This window comes from Rattus rattus, chromosome 4 (genome assembly GCF_011064425.1).
Source record: "Rattus rattus isolate New Zealand chromosome 4, Rrattus_CSIRO_v1, whole genome shotgun sequence".
NCBI classification, from domain to species: domain Eukaryota; kingdom Metazoa; phylum Chordata; class Mammalia; order Rodentia; family Muridae; genus Rattus; species Rattus rattus.
In genome coordinates, this window is record NC_046157.1 from 138,993,875 (window position 1) to 139,009,993 (window position 16,119).

The 16,119-nt window shown below is 44.6% G+C and overlaps 1 protein-coding gene across 1 annotated transcript; it reads right to left on the bottom strand.

Annotated features, from left to right (window-relative positions):
• Positions 1 to 15,749, bottom strand: C4H2orf80 (chromosome 4 C2orf80 homolog). The gene is made up of 7 exons (XM_032901238.1): positions 15,673 to 15,749; positions 14,055 to 14,136; positions 12,473 to 12,555; positions 9,826 to 9,913; positions 9,378 to 9,449; positions 499 to 586; positions 1 to 191 (listed from the first exon to the last, which is right to left on the bottom strand). Exons 1-7 carry the CDS (start codon positions 15,711 to 15,713, stop codon positions 73 to 75), a joined length of 573 nt encoding a protein of 190 aa, XP_032757129.1. The 5' UTR covers positions 15,714 to 15,749; the 3' UTR covers positions 1 to 72.
• Between the last annotated feature and the right edge of the window lie 370 nt (positions 15,750 to 16,119).

Below are 16,119 nucleotides of genomic sequence, written 5' to 3' on the forward strand. Positions count from 1 at the left end.
GCACAGAGTAGTTAAGCACCCTGTTCAAAACCAAACAGCCTTGAACTCCCAGTACTCAGCTGTCAGCACGATTTAGGCAATGCCAACCATGTTTTCAGTCTTACTTTGTTCTTGGGGGTGTGCACATACGAGCTCCTTTCCCTGCAGGCTGGTGGCTTCTTTATTCATGGCTCCTCTCCTCAACTTGACACCTGCAGACACAGGCAGCAGCACACCTGAGGGTACAACCTTTAACAAATGTGCCCATGACGCGTTAAATGTTGTCTTTCTGGGCTGCATTGCCCCACCCTCCCCAACTCCCACGCCCAAAGTGTCTAAGTAGTTAAGCCTTTCAGGTTATGGAAATGTATGTGCAGGAGGCGTACACCAGGTTATGAAGGACGCTGAATTGTTTTTAATCTCACTTGATAGAAGCCTAACCAGTGTTATCATTTAAGCTGACTCAGTGGGCCCACCTCCTAGTTAACTTCCTCTACATCCAGAAGAGGGAAGGCTTACTCCGTCTGCGATTGCACTCTGCTGCTCTGGGGGCCGTCAACATGGCAAAGGGGTGCAAGGAGCGGTGGGGCAACAGAGCCCGAGCGACCTGAAAGGGGGAAACGATAGTTCCAGTTTAGGGCAGCGTGAGTTTTGTGTGGGGAGCACCTGCTGCTTACAGTACCTGTCGTGTCTCAGTCTCACCCACCCGAGTCCCAGGAAACTGTGTCCATGCAGCACCTGAACGGCTGAGGTATAAAAGGTGGGTGGATGTGGTCTCTACTCCGTGTTGGTTCTCATGACACGGAAGTCCCCTTTGCACAGGACATTCCTAACACTCGTCTCCTGGCATAGCCACTTCCTCTTTTCTGCCCTAGGCTCTTGCCTTTCCTTTGCTGTGAATCGCAAGTATTCCCTTGTCTGAGTGAGAAACTTGCTCTGACCTGCTCTCACTACAGGCTGGGAATTGTTACTTATGCAACTGGAATGTTTTTAACATTCCAGTTAAATGCCCCTAACTTTACTAATAATCTTTTCATTAAGAATAAATTAAAGAATAGAATTATATCACTTCCCCTTATCCCTCCAACTCTCCCATGTCCTTCTCTCTCTAATTGGTAGCCTCTTTTTTATTATTACTGTTACATGCATGTAAATGCAACGTCAGGCATGGTGGCACACACCTTTTAACCCCAGCACTCACATGCAGATTTCTGAGTTTGAAAGCAGCCTGGTCTACAAAACAAATTTCAGGACAGCCAGAGCTATACAGGGAAACCCTGTCTCAAACAATTATCAAAATAAAAATAAACGCATAAATGTACCAATATAAGCTGTTTCTGAATCCATTTAGGGAGGATTGTGTGATCCAACGATGTCCTTTTGTACTAGAAAACCAATTAAGAGGTGTGGCTGGACCCGACTGCTCTTCCAGAGGTCATGAGTTCAATTCCCAGCAACCACATGGTGGCTCACAACCATCTGTAAAGAGATCCGATGCCCTCTTCTGGTGTATCTGAAGACAGCTACAGTATATATATATATATATATATATATATATATATATATATATATATATATAAAATAAATCTTAAAAAAAAAAAAGAGGTGTGGCTTGGAAGAGGCTTATTCCCCATTGGACAGTTTTGAAGTGTTAGACAGACTTTAAAGACTGACAGAGTCTGATGTCAATTTTTAAAAGCAGTCTGGGGCTCAGTTGAGAATGCTTGTCTACCATGCAAAGGCCCTGGATTCACTCCCAGCATTTGAAATATATTTTTTTTAAAAAAAATAATGAAATGAAACAAAAAGATCACCTTGGCTTCTGTGTGAGGAACACACGGGGAGGTAGAAGCACAGCGACCGTTTAATTTCTGGGCCTCGGAGTGCACCAGCATAAAACAGTCCTCTCCGCCCGAAATTCTTACGCATCTGAGTAGCTACTATGCTGGTCCAGGCTGTTTCTAATAGCATCTGTGTTTGCATGTGAGCTGCATCGTGACAGCATGTGTGGCCAGCCTTGGATCAGGACATGTGGCATGACAAGGGTACTCGTATATTCTCTGTTGTGAAGGCACGCGTGACTCCGCTTCGTAAAAAGGAGTCCGCACGGACATGTAATTGCCAGCTAGGCACATACACTCTGCCAATGGAGTGCTTGTTCTAGATAACCCTTCCCAAGCCCCGGCATCATCAGAACCAGCATCATTGGGATGGGGGAAGAGACCCAGGGATGACGGTGAGAGAAACTCAGGTCCATAGGTGGCTGCCCGCAGTCACAGACTCAGACTCTCACACTTCCCCTAATGGTGCTCTTGCTTTGATCTTTTATATGGGAACCTACAGTCCTTCAGGAAGGACTTCTGTTCATGGCATGAGGGGGATCATGTACATCAATGCTTTGCCTGCATGTATGTCTGTATGAGGGTGTCAGGTCCTCTTAAAGTGGAGTCACAGACAGTTTATGAGCTGTCATGTGGGTGCTGAGTTCTCTGGAAGAGTAGCCAGTGCTCTTAACCACCAAACCATCTCTCCAGTCCCAAAGGTTTATTTATGCATCTGAGTTCTCTGTCTGCATGTTCGTCTGCAGACCAAAAGAAGGCATCATATTCTGTTATAGGTGGTGGCGAGCTACCATGTGGTTGCTGGGAATTGAACTCAGGATCGCTAGAAGAGCAATTTGTACTCTTAACCGCTGAGCCATCTTTCCACTCCCTGATCATCTACTTCTTACTTCAAGGAAGATACTGATATTAAGTATGTTTGCTATAGATTTTAAAATATACTTTAACAGGTTAAGAAATTTCTCTATGATCTTACTTTGGTGAGCATTACTTTACTATGATAAAAAATAAATAACATAAAAGTATTCCCTTAACTGTTTACATGTTTTAATTGTTAACTTTGACACAAAGAGCAATTTTAGGTTCAGGGAAAGGTAGTGGAGACTATGTAGGAAATTTACACACACATCCCCAATTTCCCCCTACACATACCACTTCATCACCAAAATTCCGAAGCCGTTCACTTTTTAAAGGATAAAATACATTGCATTTTGTCGAATGCCTTTCTCAGAATGTATTTCCTGGGAGAAGGAAATATGCCTACTGTGCACACATAAAGGCCTGAGTTCAGAACCCCAGCTCCCACATAAAAGTGTCACATAGTGTCACATGCTTGTTACACTAGTGCTAGTGCTGTAGACTTCTGGAGCTCAGGGATCAGTGGAAAATGACAGAACAATATTTCACCACAAAAATGGACAAATGACTTTAATTTGTGATTTTCCAAAGAGGAAATATCTGCTGTTGTTGGTTGATAATCGGAATAAGAATCAAGGTCACGGGAACCAAGGGTGATCCTAGCACACAGAAGGTGGAGGCCGGGGGATTACACATTTAAAGTCATCTTTTCCTACATAGCAAACAAAATAACGAAGAAACACAACAAAAAATCCACAACAGCACCCCCAAAACAAAATCCACAGTGAGCACCAATTGATACACTCTCTGTGTTTTGAAAGCATCTGTGTAGATAGCATAGACTGCTGGTAGAACGGTCTAATCACTTTGGAGACTAATTGACTTCATACTCCAAGCTCAGGTACCTCCTAGACGCACACTATCCAGGAACTCTGCTGTAACTAAAACACACAGAGGAAACACTCAGAGGCCCAAGTTCCTTTTCCTCTGAGAGATACCTGACCTTGATAAAGAACAGAATGATAGAAGACCTGACATAAGCCTCTGGCTTACATGTGCCATTGCACACTTAGGCATGCACACACTGCACATATGCATGCATGGACGTGCACATGACACATACACACAGGTAAAATAAAATCAAGGTGTGTGATTGAAGACAACACACAGCATCAACCTCAGGCCTCCAAACACAGGTGCACATATGTGTACACACACACACACACACACACACACACACACACACACACACACACGTAGAGTGCTTGTCAAAGAGGTGCAGCAGGAGGCACAAGGCCCTGTCTTCACTCTCAGCACTGCAAAAGCATAACCCAACCCCACCATTGTGCAAGATTAACTGTCATACACTTAAAGTCACATCTGCTCTGAGAGCAGAAGTGGCGGGCGAGCATGGTAAGTTCTGTGCACCGCACTTGGTGGACTTGTCTATTTAGCTGTTATACTTTAAACATGTATGGTGTTGGTTGGGACATAATCAATACTGATGCTCCGCTGAGCCTATGTCTAGGTGGACATAGCTAATATTGAGGGCATGGCCTTGAATCTCTGATTTCTCTGATCTCTTCATCTGCAGCTTTGGTTGAAAATGTAGGTTCCACCGTTCATGACATAGCCACATTTTTACGTCTGTACAAATTAGTTTGAGGGTAAACCCTTCAGGAAGAGCAGATACTTGAAGTAAAGGTGAGAGGGTAGAAGCAGCCTGCTACTGGGAGGATCAGCTGCTGGCTAGACAGAGGAGGTTGGTGTCCCAGCAGGGTGACCCTGGCAGTAATGGCAGTCATGTAGCAGGTTCTCCTCGGGCCATCATGTAATTGATGTGCACAGTGCCATTTAATCCCCAGAATAGCCTGGGGTGTGACATCAAGCCTACTTGTGATTGGAGAAAAATAACTTAAGGCCTAGGTAGGAGTTGCCTGGCTAGCCTGTCATTTAGTGCCATTACTGATATTATAAGGAAATTCCCTCACTTGATTCTGATATTACTATGAAACTTTCTCCTGCCCAAGTTGATTACATATTCTGTTATGTTCTGTGCACTTGGAAACCAGTAGTGGGAGAAGTCGGTAGAGCTCTTTTGAATAATTACCCACTGTTGGCTTACAGGCAATTGTGCTAAATTCCTCCCAAGGACCTAGCGACAGCTTACATCATCACCTGCCACCAGGTGTGGATGTTGCATTGGGTGGCATATACGAAGATTGCTTGTTACCCCAGATATCTCTCTCTGTCTCTCTCTTTCTGTCCCAGGTGTCCCCAGACAGCCTCTCTTTCTGTCCTTCTCAGCCCTCCACCTTTCTCTGCCCTCTGCCCTCATGGCTCTGCCTACCTCTACCCCTTCTCCAGGTCCTCACTCCCCTCCCTTCCCCCAAATAACCCTGGCATGGGCCCACCAGGCATCCCTGCCTGCCTTTGCATTACATTTCTAATAAGTTTGGTCCCAAACCAACCACTCAGCAGCAATTCCTGCACATGTATAGAAGCCTTTATGATGTTTGCTTTTACAAGCTGCCCCTGGGATGGACCCTAACATAAGAGAGACCCCTGCACCAATATATAAGAAACTATCTGGAATAAGACCTCCATTCTGAGTCGTGGCCAAGTAAAGTTTAAGTTCTTTCCCAAGACTCCCTGAGAACTGACATCCTACTTGGCAGAAAGAGACATGCACATAGGTAACTGACATCCTGGTGGACAAGTTAAGACATGAGTGTTAGACAAGCCCCATCCCGGTAGATGACTTAAGACAAGAATGTTAGGCAAGACAAGTCTCCTGCCAGAGTTGAATCCCGAAACCAATGGAGCAGGATAAATGGACTTGTTCCTAAATCCCTTATCCCTAAATCATGATTGGTGAAATATCTTGACACGGCTGTTTGTGGATTTTAGGCTTAAAGGCCATGTAGGATCTTAATTCAATGTCTCAACCAGCTCCTGAGTCTGGATTTGTGGCCCTGATCTATCTATCAGTCTTGGGACATTATGCTTAATAAACTATCCCTGTCCGACTGAGTTCAGTGTTTGTGTGGTTTGGGAGGAGACTCCTGGACCCCAACAGGAGACATCCAACTTGAAAGGGGTGGATCTGGGTCTGGGCCCTGTCTGCTTTGCCTCTGGAGTCATGATATTTAAGTGTTAGTTAGGATGGATGTGAATGCCAGTTTTTTTCTTTTGATTTTTGAGATATGTTTTCTTCTGTGCAACAGAGCCCTGGCTGTCCTGGGTTCCCTTTGTAGATCGGGCTGGCCTGGAACCCCCAGAGATCCACCCGCCTCTGCCTCCTCAGTGCTGGGACTACAGGCTTGCATGTGCCACCATGACAGGCTCAAAGCAGGCTTTTACAATGCGATGACCTTTGGCAAGACAGAGGAGAGCTGAGGTCTCGGGGTTCTCTGTTCAGTACCCTTATCTCCTTCCACCCACTTTTATTTTCTCTGCCTTTTTTCCCCTTTGACCCCCATTTCTTCCATCAAATGAGGCAGAACAATGTTTTTATCAATTGCTTTATAAGTTTAAGGAATATTTAGGCTTTTTCTTCAGTTTAAATCAAGTTGGGTATTTTATATTTATTATCTGGACACGGTTGCAAATATCCTGTAATTATGTAAAGCCTTCAACTGAACTTTTCTGGGTCCAGGTCTTCAACAGGAAAACAAAACAAAACAAACTGAAACTTGAATTCCTTATTAACAAAAACTGGTCATTTATAACGAGCCTGAGGCTGATAACGAACATTACATGCCTTGCTACTCTCCTACCACCAGGGGGCAGAGGAGAGTCTCAGAGAAAGTCTTCGGGCCAAGCACAGTTCCCACAAGTCCTTCCCAGATGCCGGAAATTCGTCCCAATCTGATTTGTATTCCACTTGGTTTTAAACTCTGGCTTAGAAACGATTTCAGTTGCTGCTTCGGAGACATTTTATCCGAAGGAATCAAAGGGCATTCCGATATAAATGGTAATTAAAGAACCTTTGACAACATCTTTCGTCTGTAAACCACTCAGACTTATAATTAAAACCACTACTTTTGAAGTGATGTTAAACCCCAAAAGGCTGTTTTAAAATAGTCCTATAGTTTAATGTTTGAAATGTTACATTGCCACTGAGAGATCCTGCGGGGTACTCGGCTACTAGATGAGCAGGCTTGTGGGTGGAGTCAGCCTGCAACTGCATGGGGGTGGTAGGAACTCTGGTGGGAGGGTGGGGGCTGCTAGCATTGCTTCCTCAAACCATAATCATTTGGGGAATTAGTTACCCCAGATAAGTCACGTTTGCATTGCTAATAATATACATATTTGATTAGCTATCTAATGTTTAGATACTTAGAGTCTCTATCAGATGTGATTTTGTCCCTAGGACACATTTGTCAGTCGGGAGGCATTTTGAACTGTCCCACTGTTGGTATGATTCTGAGGATCGCGGCTACATACTACGGAGCAGGGGCTCTTGCATGACGAGTGATCCGGAGGACAAGCACGTAAGCAGCGTGGCTTCCCGTTTTAGCTCCATTATGCAGGCTGTATTTAGCCCGGTTGCTCAGACACACTGACATTTGCAAACCCTGACTGATGACCCCACCAAACCAGGAAGTCACAGTATAATCTCTTTCAGAATGAGGCGTGGGACCGAGACGCAATCGCCCGAACAGTGTGACTGACACATCTCCAAAGCTAGAAGAGAAAATCTAAGTGAAAAACAGCGAGCCAGGCTCAGGTTTGGGGCGTGTTTGGTGAAGGAGAGGGGAGACAGGCGGGCAGTGAGAACGCAGCAGCAGCAAACACGCAGACACTGGGCAGAGTAGTGTGTGGACTCAGAGCACCACAAAGGCAGGCCTTTCTTCAACTTAAGAACAACAACAACAACAACAACAACAAAACAAAAGCTGCTTGGGAGTGGGGTGGGGATGGAGAGATGGCTCAGTGGTTAGGAGCACTGGCTGCTTTTCCAGGAGACGCAGGGTCAATTCCCAGCACCCACATGGCAGCTCACAGCTTGCAGGCATACATGCAGTCAAAACACCAACGCACGTAAAAATCAATCAATCAATCAATCAATCGATCAATCAATCAATCACAGAAATCAAATCAGGTCCTGTGCTATTCACTTGCCTTTCAAAAAACAAACAAGCAGAAAACCGCTTAGTCTCTTAAGAGCCCCAGTCAAGATAAGTCTTGATACAGAATCTAACATCTATAGAAAACAAGGCACCTTGCCCAACTTGCTCCCTGCCTAATCTGTGAGAGAGCAAAAGAAGGAGCGACACGCCATGCAGTGGTCAGGGAGCAAGCTCTAGTTCCACAGGAGCTGAGGGAATGTGGATCTCAGCTAGAGCAAGGTGCTCAGAAGTTGGTTTCAAAACCACAAGACTTAGTAAGCACTTGGCTGTGGAGGTGGACGAGGTAGGCACTTGACCATCTCTGACCCATTGCTCATACAGTCTAGTCTGAAGAACAGGGGATAAATAATGGTCCTGTGTCTCTGGCCCTGGCCTCCTCCTGAATCCTTCAGAGCTGCTTCGTGGTTGTGAGGCATTACTTACACACTGTGGTCCGTGGGTACAAGAATAGGAAATTAAATAACTGTCCTGTGTCTATGGCCTTGACCCTGCCCTGGCCTCTTTCTGAGTCCTTCCAAACTGTTATGGTTGTGACCCATTGCCTATAGACTGTCATCTACAGGTAAAAGAAACAGGTTGGGCACTCCTGTGTTCACGGCCCTGGCCCTGCAGTTGACAGTCTTTTAAACCAGACATTGCAAGGGACAGTGAGCGGGTCAGGAGTGAACGTGCTGGTTCAGCTCCCTTTACTCCTGCCCCACTCCACCCCACCCCATCCCTATCCCTGCCATCCACCGGGCCCATAGAAGTTTCCAGTGGTAAAGGGATCACACCCAGTTCTTATATTCTTACTGAGTGTTCAAGCTGTGAAAATGGAACTGCTTGAAAACCATCCAGAATACTTTATTTTCTCAAATACTGAACCTCACGTAGCCCAGGCTGGCCTGAATTCTCTATGTTGCCAAGGATGACCTTGAACTCCTGATGCTCCTGCCTCCCTCACCTAAGTGCTGGGGTTACACAAAACGCACCAGCATGTGCTACTCTACTTAAAAGGAGGCATTTTATAAGCATGTGTGACGCAATTAGGATGTGGTTGCTTCTGGTTTTTACCTTTATTAAAAGTACAATTATTTTATTCAGGGGTGGGGTGAACAGTTGTGTGTGCACAGGTATCCATGTGGTCAGAGGGCAGCTTCCAGGAGTGGTTTTCTCCTTCCATTACATAGGTTTGAGGAATCGAATCAGGGAGTGGGGATTGACTGCAGGAGTCTTTGCTTGCAGAGCAATCTCAGTAGCTCAGTTTTGACTTTTTGACATAAAATTGTTATTTATCTGACGCCTAAAAAGATATCATTATAAATGTATTTGCTGAATAACCCCATTCTGGGGCTGTGGACTGTGTTCAGTGGTAGAATGGATGCTTAGCATGTGCAGTAGTGTCCCCAGCAGCACATACACAGACACGCACACACCACGCACAGATACATACACATAAAGAGGTGTGCATATGTATCTGTGTTTATAGCTTGGAATATATGTCAGTGGTAGAGCACTTGCTTAGCATATACCGTAAACAGGCCCATATACATCCCTGGTACCAACAGTCCCATGTCACGCTTACCTTGGTAGAATCAGGACTGGCAGAAGAATTGGCCCCATAAATTTTAAGGACTTCTTCGATTGGGATACTGTTCTGTGAAATAAAAACAATGTGTCGCTACACCGTGCCTTTTCTTTATTATAAAACAAAGTTACGGCAGCTCCAGTGGATCAAGTATGGTGTGAGGTAACACAGCAACTAGATAATAATTTCTAAATTAACGAGTGAACAAGTTTTCCAGACACTACTGCCTCTACTCCTTTTATTCCCTCCCCTCTCATCTCCCATAAATATTTTTTGCAATATGGTATGGCAGTCGAATTTTTCATTACACATTTAAAATAATACATTTTACTGTGAGGATACCCAAGGCATTTAGAAGCAATATTAAAACCATGTAAGTATGCACTAGAACCAAACGATCTTAGAAGACACAAAGTGTGTACGCATGCAGTGCTCTCTCCCTCACCATCAAGACTCCGGCGTAGGAGGATAAGATCAGTGCTTCTCGCTCTTTTCGGTTTGGATACACGGGTCTGTCATGAAGTGGAGCTCTCCTAAGAGGAAATAGGGAGGGAGACAAGTTGGGGGTGGTGTGTATTGGAGGTAGTGTGTGTGAGTCTACACACATTCGTGTGGAGAACAGAGGTCAACCTTGGATGACATCCTCTGGAGCCACCCACCTTGGAATTTTTAAGTAAGGGACTCACTGGGACCTGGGATTCACTAGACTAGGCTGGCCAGACAGCAAGCACCACGTCTGTGCCTCTTCAGTGCCGTGATTATAAATTTGTGCCACCTCACCCAATATTTTATGTAGGTGTGGGGATCAAATTCAGGTGTCCTTGCTGGTACAGTAGGCGCTGACTGTTCCCTCCATTTTCCCGGATCCTTTTCTTGTTCCTTTTGACATAAGCTAAGGTGTGACGCTAATCCATAAGTAATCAACAAGGGCTGTGTGTCATCCACTTTTTAATAGGATTAATATGATTGACTTTCTGTTGATGAACATGTACTTTGAATTTTTTGTTTGTTTGTTTGTTCGTTTGTTTGTTTGAAATAGGATCTCTCTGTGTAGCCCTGGCTCTCTTGGAACTTACTCTGTAGACTAGGCTGGCCTGGAACTCAGAGATCTGACTGCTTCTGCCTCCCAAGCTCTGGGATTAAAGGTGTGCACCACCACCAACCAGTCTTACTTTGAATTTCTAATTTTCTAACCAAGCAATGTATTTTTCTTCTTTGTGGGTTTTCACTAAAACTGTTATAAATATCGATGGCTCCTGTAGTAGATGGATATGGCTTTGCTAGAAGGTTTTCACCTGCTTCTCCTCATCGTCTGCTTAGGGGGACCTGTTTCACTTCACTGTAAGCTTACACACCTGTAGGGAATCTGAAAATATTCCTAGACTCTGAGAACTGGTCTTGCCGGAGTGTCCCATGGCCAGACAAATCAGGAAACAGACACTAAGGCATGCTCTGTTTGCTTGTTGTTTGTTTAAATCCATCTGGTTTGGACTGAACCTTGTTAATAATAATAATGTCCACTGGCGGTAGAACCTGGTAGCAGCCAGTGAGGTTCAAAAAAATCACATTAATTGGTGTGTGTGTGTGTGTGTGTGTGTGTGTGTGTGTGTGTGTGTGTGTCTGTGTCTGTGTGTGTCTGTGTGTGTGTGTCTATCTGTGTGTGTGTCTGTGTGTGTATGTGTCTATGTCTGTGTGTGTATGTGTGTGTGTATGTGTGTGTGTCTGTGTGTGTGTGTGTCTGTGTGTATGTGTCTGTGTGTGTCTGTGTGTGTCTGTATGTGTGTGTGTGTGTGTGTGTGTGTGTGTGTCTGTGTGTGTGTGTGTGTGTGTGTGTGTGTGTGTGTGTCTGTGTGTGTGTAGGAGGGCCAGCGCTTGCTTCACTGAGGAGCTCCTGTGAAGGTTAGAAGACATTTGAGGGAGCTCGCTCTGCTCTCTCCTACCACCATGTGAGCCCAATGGGTTGAACTCAGATAGATAGTCAGGCTTGTTAGCAAGTCATTTGCCCACTGAGACATCTCACCCACCTGAGCTTTGAATTCCTGTGCCCAACAGTCCATGTCAGAAACTTTTCAGATCTAGAGGCAATCAATCCTCCCTCCCTCACTTCCTCTCTCCCTGCTCTCTCGACCCACTCCACCCCTTGTTCTTGTTCCTTCCTTAAGATTGTTCAAACTGGATTTCCTGCTTATTGCTGTCAGTTCCTCACTTGGAGCTTGAGGCGGGAGTGAGGAATAGAAACAATATCTGGACTTTGGACTGAGCTATTTGACCGTGCCTCTCTGTTCCCTGTCCCGACTGCTTGAGTGAATCGACTGCGTCACTACACTTGAACGAAAACGCTGACAATCTTGGGAAGGAAATGATCCCAGAGCCTCAAGCGCTGACATGCTCCAGAAACTGTGAAATAGTCCTTGGGAAGCAACGTCAGTCTTTACCTATAGAACTAACCACTGTGTAGCTTGTATACAATACAGTGAAGGTGTGCTTCTCGGAAGAAGCATCTTTTTAAAGACCTTGACGGAAACCAGTGATTACAAATACGAAATATGTGAACGTCCCCATGAGGTCCCAAGCTGCAGCTGTAGTGTGTCTTCAGGCTTCTGGCTGGAGCAGGAAGCAGCCCTGTGCTTCTACATCACAGTGCCTCATAGGAAGATGTCAGATAGGGCTGCAACTTGCTCCATCAGTTAGAGTAATGTTTTAAAAGGAAAAAAACCATGAGGGCAGAGGAGATGGCTCAGGAGTAAAGTGTGTAAACCTGAGAGCCTGAGTGCGGTGCCTTCCCCCATCATCCACACAAAAAGCTGGGCAGAGTGGCACAGCCTGCCTTCTAGGGCGGGGGAGACGGAGGGAGACAGTAGGCTACCCGGCACTTGCTAACCCAGATAGGCTTGCTAGCGGTGAACTCCAGATTCAGTGGGAGAGAGACCTTATCTCACAACTAAGATAAGAGTGATAGAGAAAGACATTGACCTCTGACCTCTGCATATCCTCACACCCGTACACAGGAATGACATGGACATATATGTTTCCCCACTCACACTAAATAAACAGACAACAAAAAGAAAAACAACAAACATATTTCAACTTACACTTTCTCCCACTGGAGCCAAGTTAAGTTTTCTGAGTGATCTAGCCATTGACTAGCAACACTGATGGCCAAGTCATAGTGAGCCTGGAAGCACGAAGTAGAAAGCAGAGGTAGGATGAGACCTTGGCAAAGCAACAACTTCCTGAACAATGGTACTGCTAAGCCCGGCCTCTGCTAAGTTTCAACTGTGCGTGTGTGTGTGTGTGTGTGTGTGTGTGTGTGTGTGTGTGTGTAGAAAGGGGGGGAATCCCTAGTTATAGCCTGATAGTCAGCTAGGGATGTTTCAGAATTAAGCTTATCTCCCACTAAACAATTACTTGCTGTGTGTAGTACAGACTAGAAAGAACCCTCAACAGGGAATTGGGGAATGAGATCTCCCCCTGAGGATTACCAGTATATTCTTGGGTGAGTCACTGACGAACACTGGGGCTCCATCTTCTTAAGTTTTAAAAAGGCAAAAGGAGAAGGTGGGGAAAGAAAGCTACAGAGAACAGTTTCTAATCCAGTTTATTGTTAGAGGACAAAGCAGGAGCAATGGACCAGGCAGAGGTGACTGACAGGCAGAGAGCCTCACCCCTGGTAGAGAACTGAGAGTCAGTTTGCATGTTGATTCTTATTACAGTGATGGCCTTCGCCCTGGTAGTTTGTAAGTTTTTACTTAGTAAGTATGTTTACCACTTACTAGCGACATTTTCTTTCTAGCCCACATCCAGGGAGGCAAAGACAGATCTGGGTTTGTTTAAGGTTCTAAGAATTCCTTAGTCATGAAATAATATTTTCCAGGGGAGTAAAATGTCAACCTAAATAATAAATAAGGAGTTTGCAGCCTGGTCATTCTGTCGAAACCTCATCTGGAGTTTGATGCTGGGTCAGTTACACTGGTCATGCTCATTAGAAATACAAACCTGACCTCGACCTCCAGAATAAAAATGGCGCTGTAACAATACCTCATTAAAGTTTGAGAAGCCCAGTTCTGATCTGTTTGATGCCTCTGTGTGACGTGTGGCTTAGCTACAAACTCTGGCTTTACTCAGAAGGGAACTAAGAAGAGACACAACCCTCTTAGCATGAGGATAGCACATGGGCAGGAGGTAAACTGAGTTAACTGATTTCCTGTGGATCAAATCTTTTTGTGGTGTCTTCTCCAACTTCTGTGTAGCGCAAGAGCAGAACCTCACATGAGCCAGGGCTCAGTCTGAAAACACCATGAGCTCTAGGATCCTGTATCACCTTGCCTTCCCCCACTAACGCCAAGGATGGTGAGCGCTTATAGTTAGAACCCCACTACTGCTACTTTCGTCAAGGTCTTAACATTGGGAACTAACATTTTATCTCAGTCATTTATGTTAAAAATCTTTTCTTGACTATGTTTATTTTCTTTCTGCTTCCTATTTAGTGGGTAAAGATGCTCGTAGAGACAACCTTAGGATGAGGAAAACATTAGGAAGAAGACAGGGTGCTCGCGTGTATGTGCATGTGTGCATGTGTGTGTGCGCGTGTGTGCGTTACATATGCATTTGATACCTGTCCTCTCCCCTTACCACACACAGAATGCAATGGGAGTTGCGCATGACTTAGTTTACCATATCATCTAGAAAGGTGAGTTGACCTCTTCCTTTTGGATCAAATTCATTTTCCCGAAGTCTGATTCCAATATACTCTCCCCTTAAAAGCAAGAGAGCAGCATTGAACTATTGAGGACAACATAGGGTTCCATCCTCAGAAAGAGGCTTTCTTCCCGATGCCCCTGAGACCCCCCAAGACAAAAATGCAATAGAAGTCAGTCATGGCCTAGTAGCTATTAATATTCAGTTTTGTCTTTCACAGTGATCTCCAAGGGTTTCGGGTTTAAAATAACTAGTCACAATGAACTTAATCATATTCGTCTTAAAATTAAACATATTGTTAGAATAATTTACAGTAAAGAAGGAAGGATTCAAAATGCCAGCATGCAGAAAAGATTTTTTGCAAGAGGAGGGCTAAGATCCATTGCATAAAATGAAGATTTCCTGCCAGGCATGGCAGTGCACACCTTTAACCCAGATCCTCAGCAGACAGAAACAGACACAGCTCCTGTGGACATTTGTACTCTAAGGAGAGGCCATGATAATAAAGCGTACATTTTTTAGTAAAATTTCCCACGGAACACATTAGCATTGGACATTCTGCCGGAAGTTAGCATGTGCAGCAAGAAAATATTTATTTAGTTATTCACTTATTTATTTACTTACTTATTATCTATTCATTTATTTATTTGAGATAGGGTCTCTATGAGTCATGGCTATCCCAGGATTCTGTAGACCTAGACCTAGCCAGCCTCAATTCATAGAACTCCACATTCCTTTGTCTCCCAACTACTGGGATTAAAGACATTACCACCATACTTGTCAGCGTTGTCATTCTTATTGTTTTTTGCTGCTGTCTTTTAAACTATTGGTTTTTTTTTTTTTTTTGGTTATTGTTGTTGTTGCTGTTGCTGTTATCTTAGCGTTCAAACACATACATGTAAACACGAGTGAATTCCATACATGTTATTCCAGAATTCCTTAAAGTTCTAGTAAAGACACTACCTTCACAGGCGGTCAAAGGACATTTGACAGTATCTATAATAAGGTCTTTGGTGAGGAACATATTAATGTAGTGCCAACAATGTATACGAAAGAAAATATGACTTCTTGTTGTATGGTCTGTGATTATTTTTTTCGCCAACATTTGCAAAGTACCGGGTGGAAGAAAAACTGGATGGGATGGGGAAAATTTATGGGAAACGTAATCTTTTCTTTATTAGTCAAAAAAGTCGGAAGTCAAAAAAAAAAAAATGGAGACGTATCGTTTGGTTGCTAAGCTCTGCACTGAAAGCAGCAGATGCTGGGCCCCAAGGCACATTAAGGGATCTATATCTTTGCCAGTAAGTGCTGCCCACTTCGGAGGTGCATCCTGTCCTCCTAGGCTCTAAGGGGTGCCTTGCACATGCGTGCTCCTGCAGGAGCATCTTCCCAAGAGATTCTTCATCCTGCCCTGTACCGCATGTGCCTGCGCGGCAGGAGACAGAGACTAAAGCATTTGCTGGCTTTCTCCCGCACAGGCAGAACAGGGAGATCCCTCCTTAGCTTTTTGTCCACCTGCCAATCTACAGACCATCCGGGAGAGCATTCCAAATGTAAGGGTCAGAAACGGAAAGTTATTCTCGGCAATACTCACAGCAGCCTTTTCACCTCCTGCTTCACAAGCCTCCTTTCCATGCCGGAAGGCTGTGGCTAAGCAGGTATCTGTCCAGCCGATGGCCTTTAAGAAGAGCAATTTCTGCAAGCCTAGAAACTACAGCAGCAAATCAGAGGGGATACGAATTAGGGATGCTGTTGTTACAAATACCAGTCATGGAGTTTAAGGCTGTGGAAGGGATCCAAGACCATCCAGAATTCAGGCCTCTTACCCCGCAAGTTTCAAGCAGAAAGTGACCTGGAGGCTAGCCCGGAACTTTGTGCTCATCTGAGAGAGATTATCCCTTTCAAGTTTTAATTTAAAAAAAAATAGATTTATTAAATACCTCATTTTTTTGTGTTCCCATATGAGTGCAGGTGTGAATGTGCCACAGTACAAGTGTGGCTGTCAAAGGACAAATGTCAGGAGATGGTTCTCTCACCACAC